The sequence below is a fragment of the Engraulis encrasicolus genome, chromosome 22 (genome assembly GCF_034702125.1).
Source record: "Engraulis encrasicolus isolate BLACKSEA-1 chromosome 22, IST_EnEncr_1.0, whole genome shotgun sequence".
Classification (NCBI taxonomy): Eukaryota; Metazoa; Chordata; class Actinopteri; order Clupeiformes; family Engraulidae; genus Engraulis; species Engraulis encrasicolus.
The window spans coordinates 43,384,988-43,402,487 of NC_085878.1; the positions used below are offsets into that span (position 1 = coordinate 43,384,988).

The 17,500-nt window shown below is 43.7% G+C and overlaps 2 protein-coding genes across 4 annotated transcripts in view; both read right to left on the bottom strand.

The window, feature by feature from the left end:
- Positions 1–8,279, bottom strand: part of fes (FES proto-oncogene, tyrosine kinase) — a 51,414-nt gene extending 43,135 nt beyond the window's left edge. The window contains exons 1-3 of the mRNA XM_063189141.1: positions 8,196–8,279; positions 6,027–6,264; positions 588–761 (exon numbers count right to left, since the gene is read on the bottom strand). Of these exons, the coding sequence (XP_063045211.1) occupies positions 588–761; positions 6,027–6,251 (399 nt within the window). The 5' untranslated portion in view covers positions 6,252–6,264; positions 8,196–8,279. The remainder of the gene's footprint in view (positions 1–587; positions 762–6,026; positions 6,265–8,195) is intronic.
- A 1,318-nt stretch (positions 8,280–9,597) lies between these two features.
- Positions 9,598–17,500, bottom strand: part of furina (furin (paired basic amino acid cleaving enzyme) a) — a 202,464-nt gene continuing 194,561 nt past the window's right edge. For all 3 annotated transcript variants that reach the window (XM_063189201.1, XM_063189203.1, XM_063189202.1), the window contains exon 16: positions 9,598–15,346. In XM_063189201.1, the coding sequence (XP_063045271.1) occupies positions 14,628–15,346 (719 nt within the window). In that variant the 3' untranslated portion in view covers positions 9,598–14,627. The remainder of the gene's footprint in view (positions 15,347–17,500) is intronic.

Genomic DNA, 17,500 nt, shown 5'->3' on the forward strand with positions numbered 1-17,500 from the left:
AACTGTTTTGGTGACTAGGTTGTAATTAGGTGTTCACACCCCTGGGCTCCCCTGGTCTCTCCTCTGGAAACACAGTTGAAAAATATATTCATTCACACCAGCATTTTAAAAGATGCCAAGGGATCTCATCATCTCACTCATCACCTCCACCACATCATCACACATGATGATTTGAAGGCCAAACTGAATAAGTCATGAACGTGTAGAGAGGAAAAAAAGTGGTTGCTTCGGTGGGGTTGATGCTTTTGTGTCTGTTAAAAAAGGACTTTTAATTCTACATGAGAGTGGCCTTGGTCATCCCTCTTCAACGGAATAAGCCATGTTTGGGAATTGCAACCAGAGGAAAACCCTGCTCTTTGCAAGTTCAGTACCACCATCATGAGCTCTATGGGATCAGGGCCCAAAACTAACACCAGACAAAATGGCTGGTAGGTGTAAATCTTACCAGCCAAACACACACACAATTATGGGTCAAAGTTGGTCTTTTCTACCAGCCAAATGTAAAATTTACCAACATTTGCCCGTTTGGCTGGTGATCATTTAGAACACTAATCATGTGTGTGTCTGATGTGACCTTTGGATCTGACCTTGCACAGGTCCTGGGTCAGCTGTGTCCACTGCTCGCCGTAGGACTTGCGGATCTGCTGCTTGTCCCGGATCAGCAGGGTGAGCTTGCTGAGGGGTCCAGACGACAGGTCCTCCGAGCGCTTCTTCATGATGCGGCTCAGGTTCTCCGTCTGACTCACCAGCACGCTCCAGGACTATCACAGGGAGACAGACAAATAGGGTTTCACCCAGTAAGACACACCCCTTGTTATAAATGATCTGTTACCAGTATGGCAATGACCAAGTCATAATGTATTACTAAAGTACCTGTATACTGTCATAGTGGTGTATTACTGTTAGTAAAGTTTTTGCAGACACCATTACAGGGTTCCACTGGTAGAACGGTGCTCATTAAGGTGCAACTTACTAATGTGTCAGAAAGCATGCTGGAATACAGCAGTCAACAAGAAAGTTCAAACTAGACTGCCTGTGCAGTCGCCTTCGACTGCTTAAGGTATATCCCCGAAACGCGACGCTTCCAGTACCCAATCATTCCTACCACTCCCGTCCACCTTTTCATGAACGTTTATGATAAATACAAAATATAAAATAAATATATTTAATATCTATACATAGATCAATGACGTGCAGAGGCTTAAAACCAAATGACTATTGTGAAAATGAAGGAAAAAATGGGGCAAATGGTAACACTGTTTTAATGGTTCACTATTACAGTGGATATACCACATTAGTTACAGTGTAATAACCAGTGTAACAATATTTAATACCACGTCATACCAGTGTGACACCATGTACCAATTTTGTACTTATATCATGTAGGCTATTTGTGTGTAAGTGGTATTACATGGTATTGCATATTTGTACACAGGTATTACACTAGTATTACATGGTATTACATATTGTTACACTGGTTATTACACTGTACCTGGTATTGCCTATTTTTACACTGGTATTACACTAGTATTACATGGTATTAAATATTGTTACACTGGTTATTACACTGTAGGCCTACCTGATATGGTAGATTCACTGAAATGGTGAACCATTAAATTAAGGAGTTACCGGGCAAATCAATCCACCCAGTCAGAAGTTATGGGCCAAATAAAAATTCCACCATTTTGAAAGTGTTGACCTCCAAACTCGAATCAGTTCATGAACCTACCCTGCAGCATTCACACACCAAATCTGGGACAAATCCATCCACCCGGTCAGAAGTAATGGGCCAAACAAAAATTCGGCCATCTTGAATTCGGCCATCTTGAAATTGTTGACCTCCAAACTCGAATCAGTTCATGAACCTACCCTGCAGCATTCACACACCAAATCTGGGACAAATCCATCCACCCGGTCAGAAGTAATGGGCCAAACAAAAATTCGGCCATCTTGAATTCGGCCATCTTGAAATTGTTGACCTCCAAACTCGAATCAGTTCATGAACCTACCCTAGAACATTCACACACCAAATCTGGGACAAATCCATCCACCCGGTCAGAAGTTATGGACCAAACAAAAATTCGTCCATCTTGAATTCGGCCATCTTGAAAGTGTTAACCTCCAAACTGTAATCAGTTCATGAACCCACCCTAGAGCATTCACACACCAAATCTGGGACAAATCCATCCACCCGGTCAGAAGTAATGGGCCAAACAAAAATTCGGCCATCTTGAATTCGGCCATCTTGAAATTGTTGACCTCCAAACTCGAATCAGTTCATGAACCTACCCTAGAACATTCACACACCAAATCTGGGACAAATCCATCCACCCGGTCAGAAGTTATGGACCAAACAAAAATTCGGCCATCTTGAATTCGGCCATCTTGAAAGTGTTAACCTCCAAACTCTAATAAGTTCATGAACCCACCCTAGAGCATTCACACACCAAATCTGGGACAAATCCATCCACCCGGTCAGAAGTAATGGGCCAAACAAAAATTCGGCCATCTTGAATTCGGCCATCTTGAAATTGTTGACCTCCAAACTCGAATCAGTTCATGAACCTGCCCTAGAGCATTCACACACCAAATCTGGGACAAATCCAAACATCCGGTCAGAAGTTATGGACCAAACAAAAATTCGGCCATCTTGAATTCGGCCATCTTGAAATTGTTGACCTCCAAACTCGAATCAGTTCATGAACCTGCCCTAGAGCATTCACACACCAAATCTGGGACAAATCCAAACATCCGTTCAAAAGTTATCGCGTTAACACGAAAGACCTTACGCGGCGGCGGCGGCGGACGCGGCGGCGGCGGCGGTGCACACAAAACCATTACATCCCCGACGCTCCGCGTTTCGGGGATATAATTAGGATTGTATTCAAAGTCAGGAAAGTGTAGCCTTGTACTGCCAATAGAAAGACAGTGCTAATAATGTGTCAGAAAACAGGGTAGAATACAGAGGCCAACAAGAAGGTTAAGTGCAAAGGATATCCAAATCACTCTTGTGTGTCTTAGTTAAAAAGCGTTTCATTAAACAGAGCTACCAGTAGTTAATAATTGAACAGATTAAATAAGCCAACATGTTTCGGCGTCAGTGTAGGCCTTCGCCAGGGCTTTAAGCCTGTCACATTTGGTTTAAAACTGCTTTACCCAAACAGTACCTTCACAGTTGACACCACAACATGAATGTCAAAGCCCTCTGACCTACCTCCTTTTGTCAGCTTAAAGTAAGGTTTGTAGACAGGAATGTGGAGACTCATAATTCACACCATTCTGGGAGTGGAATTTACAACCATAGTAGTACACTACTATGACATTATACAGATACTTCAGCATTACACTACAACTTAGTCATTGTCAGTCTGGCAGTCAGTCTGCCAGTCTGGTTTCACCAATAGGCAGTCTAGGCAATTGCCTGGTGCCCCACCAATACGCTCCACTGTAGGGGCCACCAAGAGGAAGCCCCGCCATGGTATATGCCAGCAAAAACAAATCAAGAGGGCCCCATGTCTATTTACTTTGCCTAGGGCCCCAAATTGGTAGAACAGCCACTGCACTCTGGTACCAACACACGTATAGCAAAAGGCTGTGTCTTCTTCATTCATCAATTCTCCAAAAGTGACTCTTCCTGAGTTCACAAGTATCTTGCCTAGTGTTTTTCCAGGGCTATTAGAGGCGGCAGGATCCAAATTGGCCTGGCTATCCCTTGGGGCTTCATTACACTTCAGATCAAAGAGAGGTGAGAGTGTTGAGGGCTTTTTATTTTACTGGTGGTGATAAATAATTCGGAAGGTGTAAAATCCTCCCTCTCATAGTGTTTCAAATAGCGAGCTCAGTTTATAAGGAAGTGTAGCAGAAGGTTAGCAAAACCTGAGCTGCAAAAAACGGCATGCTTGTGTATGCTTCAGTCAACAGTATCATGGATTCATTTTTCAGCTTGAAATCGTGACCTATTCAAGCTATACGGAAGTCATACTGTCAAGCTGAGGAGAACTCAAGTTGCCTTTGTCTTGACACTTATACCTGTACAGTAGTTAATACAGTAGTCAGTGGTTAGTCAAACGCAAGTGGTTAGGCACAGACAGACTGCATGGGACTTATTTTGGAGATCTACTGTATAACTATTTTAGTGATGTTGACCCTGGTGTTTACTGCTGTTGCATGCAGTTACTGTTTGAGCATGTGTGTACCGTAAACCTGCACAGACATGGCCAACATTACTCAATGTGTGTTTTACATTGCTGAGAAAATGTGCACAGACCACAATACAGTATCAGGCCTTCTGTTTAGTTTCATGTAGCAGCCATACAGTAGCATGATCACCTGGGCTACACTGATGACAACTACAGTAGTAGGCTATGGAGAAGCTGTGAATAAAGACTTAACAAAATTAAAGCAGACTCCCCAACAGTTTAACTGCTATGAATACAACTCAGGAAATCCCATTTGAGTGAGTGCTGTGTTTTCTCTAAACCTGGCTGTCACCGTAGTCTTATTCTACCAACACAACTTCCATATCATGGTCACGGTGGCCTAGTGGTTAGGAAGGTGGACTTGAGATCAGAGGATTGCAGGTTCGAATCCCACCAGCACCTTTCCCTACACCTCTATCCATCGCTGAAGTGCCCTTGAGCAAGGCCCCTGACCTCACATTGCTCCAGGGACTGTAACCAATACCCTGTATCTAAATAGCTGTAAGTCACTTTGAATAAAAGTGTCAGCTAAGTGTAATGTAAAAAAATTAAATATAGATCTGACAGACTAATATAGTATAGCCAGATATGGTACCCAGTACTGCCCAGTATATGTAACTGTCACTGTAACTGTCGATTTCCATCAACCTTATTCAGATGATGTGGTCTACTGTAGCCTACTATAACAGCCAGCAACATTCAGCTACCTTATTTATGCTCTCCGGTATAACAGTCCACTTCCAGCTGCCTTTCTCAGTTGACAGATGTATTCCAGTAAAGTTAAGTTTATTCCTCCAGGCCAGCTTCCTTATCAGGCCAGTGTAACCGCTGCCTTCCACCTACCTTACTCAACTGACTGATGTTGTTCAGTATAACATACCGTTCACTTACCCTCTTCAACTGACTGATGTTGTTCAGTATAGCATACCATTCACCTGCATACACCTTATTCAACTACTCTCCAGGGTAACAATTAACTTCCATCTACCTTACAGAGCTAACTGATTTATTCCAGTGTAATCGCTGCTGATGTAGAGTAGTCCAGCTCCTGACAGATGTATTCCTGATTGATTCTCTCTCTGGTATAAAATGTGGGCCTAACTTTCCATTTCCCTTATTCAACTGACTGATGTATTGAAGTGTAACTACTGCCCTCCATCCACAGTGCCTTATTGAGCTGGCTGCTGTAGTTCAGTATATCCCCCAAATACTTTAAAAAAAATACCATAGATTTGCCATGTTATATTAGAGGCTTTTAAATATTTTCCCCAAATCTCAGAGCGTCTCTGCTCTTTCCCTCTTTTGTAAAAAAAAATGTAACCCTTGACTGACTTCCACCTACCATCCGTTGAGCTGGATCATGGTGTCCAGTTACAGATAGAGATATTCCTGATTGATGCTCTGCAGTATAACATTTAGGCCTAACATCAATCTAATTCAAATGACTGTATTCCAGTGTAGTGTAACTACTACCTTCCACCTACCATTGTTGAGCTGGCTGATGACATCAGTATATAACAGTGAACTTCCACCTACCGTACAGTCTGGCTGATATAGTCCAGTGTGACCGCTGCCCTCCATCTACGTTATTCAACTGACTGAATTATTCCAGTGTAACCACTCTGGCTTCCATTTACCTCAGTGTTTGTCAACGGGGGGTCTACAGACCCCCAGGGGATGTCAGGGAGCCCCAGGGGATGCGTTGAGAAGGATACGGCAGGGTGTGTGTGTGTGTGTGCGCTCAGTCTGGTTTCTACTTACCTTATTCAACTTACTGTTGTATTCCCGTGTATGCTACTGTAAGTAACCACTCTGCCTTCCACTGACCTTGTTGAGCTGGCTGATGTAGTCCAGGCTGCCCCCGGGCTGGGTGCCCTCCAGCTTCTCCACCATGGCCGCCATCTGGTGCAGCTGCGTGGAGAAGTCGCGGTCGCTCTTGGCCCGCTGGTTCATCCACTTCTTGATGAGCTCCATGAGCCGCAACTCCGAGTCCTGCAGCCGCATGAGCGAGGCGTGGGCCTGGGGGCACCACAGCTCCTCTCCGAAGCCCATACTGCTCTTCCTACTGCAGAGATGATCAGTGAGTTATCACTGATAGCAGCCATTGTAAAAAGTGTGCATGTGATGACAATAAAGGCAGATCATTCTTTTCTATTCTATTCTATTCTTTTCTATTCTATTCTATTCTATTCTATTCTATTCTATTGCCTGGGGACACCACAGCTCCTCTATGAAGCCCATGCCGTTGTGGCGACCCTCTAGAGCAGCCTTGGGGATATGAGGCCCTGTATAGATCCCATACATTAATACATGTTGCACTGCAGAGCTGAATGCTGCAATATCATTGTATGCATGCATTTCATTTTCATTGTGCTGTAAATGTGTATGCCAACGGTCTATTCTATTCTATTGAATTGAATCTTGCACTAGTCTACAGCCTTGCCTGGGGGCATGTGACCTTGTGGAGGCCTGGCTCTCTGGTCAAACTTCTCTGCACGTGCAGTGCACACTCAGGAGGATATACAGGACATGAATGAGAACTGGGACATTATAAACTGTGCAGCATATAATCAAAATCGCCAGTATCTATTCCTCCTCTCCTATTCTCTGTCCAACCCCCCCCCCATCCGCCCCCCCCACCAAAGCAGCCCCATAATGCATGCCGTTCCACCAGTTGAACACTGTAATTGTCATTGAAAAGTTAACTACCATAGTATTACACTGCTATAACATAGCACAGGGCCTTTAGTAATGCACTACGCCTTGGTCATTGCCATTCTAGTAACAGCAAATGTATAATGCTGTGTCTCAATGGGTTAAGTTGTCTTCTCAATTTGTATGCTTTCTGTTATTTCAGGCATGCTGCATTTCCTTTTAAGAGCTCATTTGAAAGCTACACTTATCAGAATAAAATAATTCCATCAAAGACCCAATATTTCATGCAATTTGTGCATATTTACTCTCAGGGTCTTCCGGGCATTGCTATGCATACTAAAACAAAACAAAAGAACACAAAACAGAATTTAATAACTGAAAGGGCCTGCATCATGTTCACTTCCTAATTTGCGCTAGTAAATGAAAGGATGTGAAATTCTGGCATTGACTTCCCTTTTTCAGAACTGATGCACTGTCAGGATGTGTGAAACAGGCACTTCACACCCCAGCGCAACAAACCACTACCATACAATGATAAATGCTCAGTGAAGAGGGCAGCCAATACATTGAGGACGAAATTATTCTATGAAAGAATTACAAAATAGAGAAACTAATGGATTCAATTTGATGGTATGGTACCACAATGTGTGCAATTAGGCAACAGTACAGTCGTGTTTCCCCCCAATTGTTCAATCCACTGACCTTGGGGTACAATTGTACAACTGCACACACACACCTTCTACACCCCCCCCCCATTCTTGCCCATTGAAATGCTTTAGAAAGTTTATCAGTGAAATGTTTTCTGCTCAAGAATAGTCTTTCAACAACATCAATGAATAGATAGTATTGCAATAATCTATGACTTTATACTAGTTAACTATGACATACACGTAAAGTAGGTTAACTGGGAGGGCAATTATACCTATCCAGCAGAGGATGAAACACCAAGTGATGTCAACAGGCAGGGTGGACAAAATGTGAGCAGTCAGAATGAAATATACCATGTGCAGAAGACAAGCGAAACCAGATACAGTCTAAAGAAACAGCACATTTGTTACATTATTTTACAATCTCGTGAAATTCCGAGTTTAGGGATGTTCTTGGATGAACTCAGCAGCTCACCTGTGCACCCTGCCTTGACCTGTGCATCTTTCTATCTTGTCTACGTTTATCCCGCTTCATACTTCAAATAACTACTAGCCTAAACTGTAGCCTCCAACTAGTCCTATTTATTTTGTGGATATTATGCATTCTTGTAAATTAATTCGAGAGGTTATTCGTATATATTGTTTGAAAACAATAGGTTCATAGCGACACTCGACTGACAAACAGCTATCTCACCTTGACAATCTTGGATCTGCAAGTCAGCTGTCAAGACGCGTGTAGTCCTTTATTCGACATACATAGGCCTACCATTTATAGAAACACCGTCACTGATACAAATTAGCTACAGTACTTCAACACACCAACACCATACAACCGGGCAGTACGCGCATCGATAGTCAGGACGCCGAGCTCTGGGAGTGGACACTACGCTGCCCCACTCGAAACCAGGAAGTAGCAGCAGCTACACTGCTTTGCTTGAAGGGGGCGTGTGAATATCACTTGTTGGGACGACAGGTGGTGCAATGTAAACACCGTCGAGAATGGGTAGCACAGGTGTCCAAGGACGACAGGGATATTTTAATTTTTGTTCCAAGCATCGGCGGTTGTTGTCAGCTGGTCGTGCGCGTGCGTAAAATCGTCGCGTCACTGCCGTCTGGAGCGGTGGTCTTCCTTCCCCATAATAACCTATGGGCCACTTCGGTGTGTCTCACAGTAGGCTATGCATCTATATAATGATGTAACATATTTATGTGCCTATATAATTCTAATTCCCTTGACTAGAAATAACAAACAACGGCAGTACCACATATGTTCAGGCTTTAGTCTTGCATACATGGTCCAACATATCAAACAGTGCCTGCAAAACAATTTTGAAGTGATATGTGGGCTAGGAGCCTACATTTACATTATATTACATTGCATTTGGCAGACACTTTATATCCAAAGTGACTTTCAAAAGAGGACAATTTGCATTTTTAATTTGCAATTATATAACTATAACTATATATATAACTAATAGAAATGCCTATTATTACTAGTCATAGGCTGCTGACAATATCATATTGTTGATTCATCCTCATTCTCTCACAATGTAGGCTAATATTCCCATCTGTTGACATAAACCAAGCAGCTCAAGTCTACTCTATTGCATAGTAAGAGGAGTGGCGTGATGTTATGGTCCAAGGTGGAAAAAAAACCTGAGGTGTGAAAAACGGTTAAACCCAGGGTTTGTAATAAACCACTTCCATCGTAAGCTGAGGGGAATCCATCACCTGTTCTTAGAACTGAAGAGGCCTTCTAGAGAAAAGGCATATCCTGGTCTTCAAGAAGCAGTCCAAAAACACTTTTAAATGGACCTTTTTCAAAAGTCCAGTGCTCTCAACCTAGCACTGTGAATCTCACTGAGGATGTTACTGCTGCCATATGTCTATATTCTTGGATTGTAATTAATACTAGCCCCAGAGGATTCTCAATTGAGAATTGCACTGTATAAACAATGGATGACACAGCAAATTATTAATGATGATTAAGTATGATTATTTATGGATGGTTGTGTGTCACATTAACACATTGTGCTTCTTCAGTCAGATTTTCATCACTGCAACAGAATCACTGCAAAGAATTGACAGCAGAATACTAAAGTTTGCATAGATCTTTATTTTTCGTAGAATCTATAATCCGCATATTGACATCAATTAAATAAAAAGAAAAAAAGGCAAATTATTTTAAATTACATGTAAATGACACTGCACCATATATATAGTACAAAAATAGGCCTTATTTTTTTTAGATTAGTTGTCCCATCACAGGTAGTCAATCCATCATACGTATCTCATGGGATTATCTCTTACTAAGACGTCTCTCTGCACAGCCAAAGGCTAATGACCTCACTCTGAGAAACAAGGAGTGAGGTCCAAGGAGAATCAGTGTGTGTGTGTGTGTGTCTGCGTGTGCGTGTGTGTGTGTGTGTGTGTGTGTGTGTGTGTGTGTGTGTGTGTGTGTCTGCGTGTGTGTGTGTGTGTGTGTGCATGTTTTCTGTAGTGCATTACAAAGAGACATTCAGCCCTTGATCCGTGTATGTTGTGTCATCTGTGTGTTTTCGTGTTTAGTGTACATTTGTGTGTGATGTACATACAGAGGCTGTCCTTATACTTTTTTAGAAAAAAGAACACATTCACTCCTCCACTCCCCAAAGAAAAAGAAATATTAATGCTTTCCTCTTTTCTTTTGTGGAGTTGGTAGCTGTTTAACAGAAGGGAGGTGGTGCGGAGACGACATGGGGCGGCACCAAGCCAAGGGTGCTGTTCACCAGCACTGAATGGATCTACAACCCTCTCTCCAACTGAGCTGCTACTCACATACTGTACGCACACACGGACACGCACACAGAGGTGCACACCTTCAGAGTCTTTGGTAATGCCCTCACTCCCTCTCAGGACAACTGCAGGCTCTCATGCGCTCTTGTTCACATGCACACACACTTACACACGGTACTGCAACAAAAGAAACAGAGGGAGTAGTCAACTATCAGCAGACTGTACAGAAGGACGCCGTCAGATGGTATTTCTCTTTTCCTTTGAGAGTACAAAAAATAGACCACTTTAGGGGGAAATAGACCACCTGGAGCTGGGAATTCCGCACTATGGGAATGGCTTGCTTCACTACAGTGACCACCCACCACCTTGAAAACCGCTCTCTAAACTTGAGGAAAACAAAACAGGAAAAAAAACAGTGATGGGAGTTCAGCATCTGGCTGGCCCTAAAGCAGTGAGATGGATGGCAGAGAGAGCGAAAGAGTGAGAGAGTGACAGAGAGAGAGAGCGAGAGAGAGCGAGAGAGAGAGAGCGAGAGAGAGAGAGAGAGAGAGAGAGAGAGAGAGAGAGAGAGAGAGAGAGAGAGAGAGAGAGAGAGAGAGAGAGAGAGAGAGAGAGAGAGAGAGAGAGAAGCATCTCATCTTGCTCCCCACCTGCTGTAGCTAGCTGAGAGCCAGAGGCGGGTCTGGTCTGGGGTCTGGTCTTAAGAGCTCCATGACTTCACCAAGAGCAGAGAGCTCAGGGCACACGGCCCAGCCTCAGCCTCCGCACACACCCACACAGAAACAATATATTACAGCAATAAATTCAATTCCCATAAAACTCTTCCCCGAGAAAGAGAGCCAGGGTATGAGCTAGAGAGAGAGAGGGGAAAGGGGGAAGAGGGAGAAAGGAGAAAGTGAGGTGAGGGAATGAGCGAGAGGGCAAGAAGGAAAGGAGGATGGGGCAACAAAGGGCGGGTAGGGACAAAGGGAAGCTTGGCACTAGAAAAGATGAATAAATTGATAGTCCATTAAAAATGCTTCAATAAGAAAAGGCCCCACTTTAGACTCAAGCACCCCCTCTCCTCTCTCTCACACACTTACCCACTGACTGCAAGTCATACATTAATTACATTTAATCATAAAATACGGCAATCTTCATCGCTAAGGAAAGCTCAAGTGTAAAAAGGAAAAAAAAAATCAATCCCGTCACCTTTCCCACTCTCAGACGATAGATCATTTTAACCCCCTCCTTTAAATCATTCAAAGTAACAGTAGAAAAAAAGTTTAAAAAATGAAAATGTCTGGGGTACTGTGGAGAGGGTTTTCAGGTGAAGACGCGTGCTGCTACCTAGATGAACACACTGGCCTCTCTAGAACAACAAAATCCAACCACAACAGCTGCTCCAGCACACAAGTTAATGCGCCCCAGATGTCATTCCAAGAAAAATATTTTTTGATATGCCAGTCTTCTTGTTGATCTTGTTGTGATATGCCACGCTGAATGTTGATTGTGTCCCTCACGGAGAGAAAAAACATTGACAGAAAACAGATGATTGAAGTTTTTTTTTTCTTGTTTTTTTTTCCTTTTTTCTACAGAAGTCTAAGTTGGGGAGCCGAGAAATACTCACAGTATATCCTCAGCCCTACCTCATAGTAATGCAGTGTGTTTATGTTCTCTGAGAACATTGGAAGGAGAACATGACACCTCCATGCGAAAAAAAAAATCTTTTCGCACAGTGGTTTATAGGCACAAACTCAAGACACGTCCTCTCTCTAAGTCATCCACCTGCCTTGATCGTCTAAATGCAACATGACGCACACAGCTCGTGTTCAGATTGAGAAATGATATGACGGCCACATGAAAGACGATTTTGAGCCTTTTTTATGATAAGATGAGAAGGTACTCAGATCGTATGGCAGGGGGAACTCACAGCTTGAGATAAGCAAATGCAATCAAGTATTCTGTATGATGTCTAATCCTTCAATCACTAGCACAGACACTAAGGAACAAGCGTCTCAGAACTGAATGTGTCAAGTATGTGGCTAGATGAACTAAAAATGTTCTCAGACAACTTCATCTTGAGGAATTGTATGTCTACTGAAATATAGAGCTATCAAACTGAACTAAACTCAGAAACAAGAGTGTAGAAATACAGAGAAGTTGTGACAAAATAAGGGGCCATCCTCAAGATAAATTAAACTTATAAGTATCGGTATGACTATTGTCCGAAAAACAAGGACGTAACATGGATATTGGACCTAAAATTCTACTAAGAAACCTATACTGTGCTAAAAAGTTTTAAATGATTATCTAGCATCCAGCATAAACTTAACAATATGGATGAAAGAGAACTATATGGCCCAGATAGGGGTCTGCACAGAATTTTGGGCTTGGTACTCATCACACACCAAAAGCAAGGCTCTATTGCCCGTCAAGCAGTGGATGGTTATGGTAAGGCGGTGTCCCCAAATGTGATATTTTGGCTTCAGTACTTCCCCTACAAGGGGCTGTGGTGGCCATAATGCGGTGACAGAAATAGCTTCCAGTGCAAGACAAGACAGACCTCAAAGACTCCAGCAGTTTCAGAAGTGTTTTTTGATGAAGTTTGTTAAAAGGAAGAAGAAAAGTAACTTATGAAGAAGACCAAAAAAGGAGAAACTGCACGTCAAGCCCCTATGGATACTGGCTGCAGAGAGATGATTAAAGCAAAAAAACTAAATAAGGGGGAGGAAAAGACTGAGAAAGAAAAAAGTTTTGCTTTTCTGTGTGTTGTGATATAAACGCCTCTGTGAGAGAGGATAGTAGATGATTACTAATCATTTGCAGTGTTCAGAGTGGAGAGCTGTCCTACTCAACTACAATATTGAGACTTCAACCGAGGAACACAATTCACTACTTCTCAATAGAAAAGCTGACGCAGTGTCTGTTTGTGTGTGTATGAGTGAGTCTGCATGAGTATGTGTGTGTATGTGTGTGTGTGTGTGTGTGTGTGTGTGTGTGTGTGTGTGTGTGTGTGTGTGTGTGTGTGTGTGTGTGTGTGTGTGTGTGTGTGTGTGTGTGTGTGTGTGAGTGAGTCTGCATGTGTGTGTGAGAGTGAAAGAGGGGTGTGTGAGTGTGTGTGCCCAATAAAAAAGATCACTAAAGTTCATTTAACCCCAACTGAAATCACGGAAAATCCATGATTAAGTCTTGGGTCTTAAAGGCGTGTAGATCGACTTTGATGCCCGTCTCTTTCAAGCCTCTGTCTCTGTGTGTCTGTGTGTGTGTCTGTGTGTGTGTGTGTGTTGAGAAAGTGTGTGCGCGTGTGTCTGTGTGAAAGACTGGAGGCTGCTGCAATCTCTTGAAACACCTCATCCGTCGAACAGAACAGAGCAAAGCTTTTGTCGGTCTGTTCAGCACTTACTCATCCACACAGACTCACTCAGACACACGTAGATGATAAAGAGGAAGTGGATGGGCCTCTTTAAGCCTCGCTCCTCTGATGGGCGGCCCTTAGGAGCCATGAGTCATGATAGGGCCCTGGAAGGACCCCTGAGGGCCACTACTCATCACCTCAAGTTGACCTCACCCCAGCATGCACACACACACGCACGCACGCACACGCACACTCACACGCACGAATGCATGGATACACACACAAATGTCGATGAGCCTGCTTTTCCACCCCTAAAACTTACAATCTCATCTGGCAAGTGGCAACCTTGATATAAAAGGGAAGGCTGAAAAGGGAACGGCTGTGGAGAAGGGGTGTCAAAAATGCTAAAAAGAACCATGAGAGTGATTTATTAAAATATTAGGAGAAAAATCATCTATTTTTAACTTTCCCAGCTCGGACGGGGAGAGCTCTTGATTTGTAATCTCAAGTCACATTCAAGCCATGAGCGAGGATACAAACGTGTGGGCAAAGACACCTTCAAGAAACCGTGATTGACCCTGAAAAAAAATCCCAGAAAGAGAAGAAGGACAGACACTTCAGAGAAAGAAAGCGTCGGGAGGCCAAAAAAAAACCCCAAAAAACCATCATCAAGTGAGGAAAATAGTGAAAGTAATGCCACACAACCGCTGAAGAAGGAGGAGTGACAATCACAAAAAAATCCAAAATCAAAACATATGCCAAAATTATTTGATAACTCCTTGACAGAAATGAAGAGTGATAAGAGTTGGGTGGAGAGGGGGAGGTGCACTACAGTATATGCACTGCAAAGTTTTAAGATAGAAAAACTGGAGACTTGGGGTTGGGAAAAGAGGAGGGGAGGAAGGAAGGAGGAAGGGGAGGGTCGCAGTGAGGAGTGGGGAGGGGGCAAGAAGAACCCAAGGCATGTCGGAAAGGGAGGCAGGTAGGAGGGAGGGTGGAAGGGTTCAAAGGTCATTAAAGAGCACTTTGTGTTTTGATAAAGGCAGTCCTCTCGTTGTGGGCGTCAAACTCGTCCACGTCCGAGTCGGATCCGTCGTCACGCCAGACGCTGGGGATGCCCTTGTAGGAGATGACGTTGCCCGTGCCCAGGCCTAGACCCAGGCCCAGGTCCTTCAGGCCCTGCCGTAGCCCGGCGCCCGTCTCAGCCAGCAGCAGCCGCTTGGGCGCCGCGTTGGCGCGCAGCTGCAGTGCCGCAAACACGCCCACAAACGCCGCCACGATGAAGGCACAGCTCAGCACGGCCACCGTGGCCGGCATGCGCGACGACTTGTCCAGGGCGCCGCCGAACCACCTGCTGCCGCCCCCTGACCCGGCCTCCGCAGCCCCACCAGCTGTGTCAGAGTCCCCGGCCCCCAGCTCCAGGGGCCCGGATGCCCCCGCGGCAGCCTCACCGCGCGCCAGCGTGTCGGGGGACTCGCGCTCGATCTGGTTGAGGTGCAAGCAGGTGCCCGTGGCCGGGTCCAGCTGGTTGTGGGGCGGGCAGGTGAGGCAGTCCTGCGGGGTGAGGCCGCGGCAGGTCAGGCAGGCCGCGGCGCAGGGCTGGCACGTCTGGACGGAGGGCGGGTTGACCCAGTTGCCCTGCGTGTACTTGAGGGGCTCTGGGCTGGCCGTGAAGCCGGCGGGGCAGGCGCTCACGCAGCCTTGCTGGAACAGCAGGAACCCAGGGCTGCACTCTGGGGAGAGAGGGGAAGAAATATAGGGGTCAGAGATGTTTTTTTGGGCTCAGACGCCAGGTGTCACAATGGCATCTAATGCCCATAAATTAATTCGTCATTGGTGATTGATATGCTGCAATGAGTATGCTTGTTAGATAGTACACTAAAAACAAGCAAACAAAACAAAAAATCCATACAATAGTGGCACTGGCTGTCATTGCGCCACCCTGACATGTGCTACTGCTGAAGGTCACTGACCCATAGATAAATGTCACATATTTGTAATGTTCATCATACTGTATTGCCATTGCACTGTATGCCATTGTATTTGCAAATGCCCACATGTACACATACACACAAAATAACTGCACAAAAAGAATGCCTCCATCTAAGCACAAATGCAAGAGGTGGTGTGTTTAAACTGTATTGGTCATCATACTTTTGCTAACTATTGTTTAAATGTTGTTTATACTTTTGCTACAATGTTATGCCCTACTGCATGTACTTTGCCAATAGACACACACTCAGAGGGAAGATAAGAGAAATAGCTTTGTTGAACTTAACATGCACTGAACAATGACAAAAATATGAGTGATATGTCATTGTATTTGGAAATGCACACACGTACGTACCTATTCACACTCACACTAAATACTGTAAAAAGAATGTCTCCACATAACTGCATCTCAGCATGAGAGGTGGCCAGGTTAAACTGTACGTCACACAGCATTGTAGATGGAGTGCTTACGGCAATGCTGCTATCCTGCTGTGCCACTAGACACACTCAACAACAGAATGGGGGTGGGCAGAAATGACTTCAATGAACTACACATGCACTTAACAATGGCATACATTTATGAAGGTATGCCACTGTATTTACAAAAGGTGTGCACACACACATATACAGCTCCAGGCCTTTTTATTAGAATACCATGAAAAAGTTGATTTATTTCCATAATTCCATGAATAATGTCAAACTGCCATGGATTGTAGATTCATAGCCCAGTTTTTTAACTATTCCAATCATTATTTTTTTTCTTTTTATATACGTTGGCCTTCCAGCTCAAAAAAACCATGAATTGGGGAATTCGCATTATTAGAATATTGTTATAAAATCAAGTTTTTCTTCATCAAAATTCGGGTCACATTAAATCAGTTGAAATTTGGTACTTTCTACATAACATGCAATGGTCAATACTTGGTTAGGACATTCTCTGTCTTCATAATGGCCATGATGCGTTTAACATTGAAGTCAATGGCAAAAACAGTGCATAGGAGTTATGGAAGCCCAGATATCCTTGATGCTTTGCTGTCAGCTGTTCTTGTTTGTTGACCTGGTACCCCACACTTCACTCTTCAATATACCCTGTAGATTTCCATGCCACGTTTTGGCGCTAACTCACCAGTTTAATTCTAAATAACCAGAAATGAAACCCCATTGAAAATGAATGGGGTTTAATTTCTGTTGAGTTAGAATTAAACTGGTGAGTTAACACCAAAACGTGGCATGGAAATCTTCGGGTATATTGAAGAGGGAAGTGTGGGGCACCAGGTCAACAAACAAGAACAGCTGACAGCAAAGCATCAAGGATATCTGGGCTTCCATATCTCCCATGCACTGTTTTTGCCATTGACCAAGTATTGACCATTGCATGTTATGTAGAAAGTACCAAATTTCAACTGATTTAATGTGACCCAAATTTTGATGAAGAAAAATGTGATTTTATAACAATATTCTAATAATGTGAATTCTTCAATTCATGGGTTTTTTGAGCTGGAAGGCCAACGTATATAAAAAGAAAAAAAATAATGATTGGAATAGTTAAAAAACTGGGCCATGAATCTACAATCCATGACAGTTTAACATTATTCATGGAATTATGGAAATAAATAAACTTTTTCATGGTATTCTAATAAAAAGGCCTGGAGCTGTACACTCATCTTGAATACAGCATAAGAATGACTCTAAATATATAATAACCCCATCTGAACATCAGTGCGAGGGGTGGCCAGGTTAAACGGTACATTGTCAAGTCAGTCAAAACGGTGGCATCAGAGCGTGGGCACGTCAGGTAAGCAGTTTGCCGTTTACACTCCCCTGCCCACTATAATCACTTCATCACATATGACACTGGACAACATCAGACCTGGCAGGACATCGCAAGATGACAA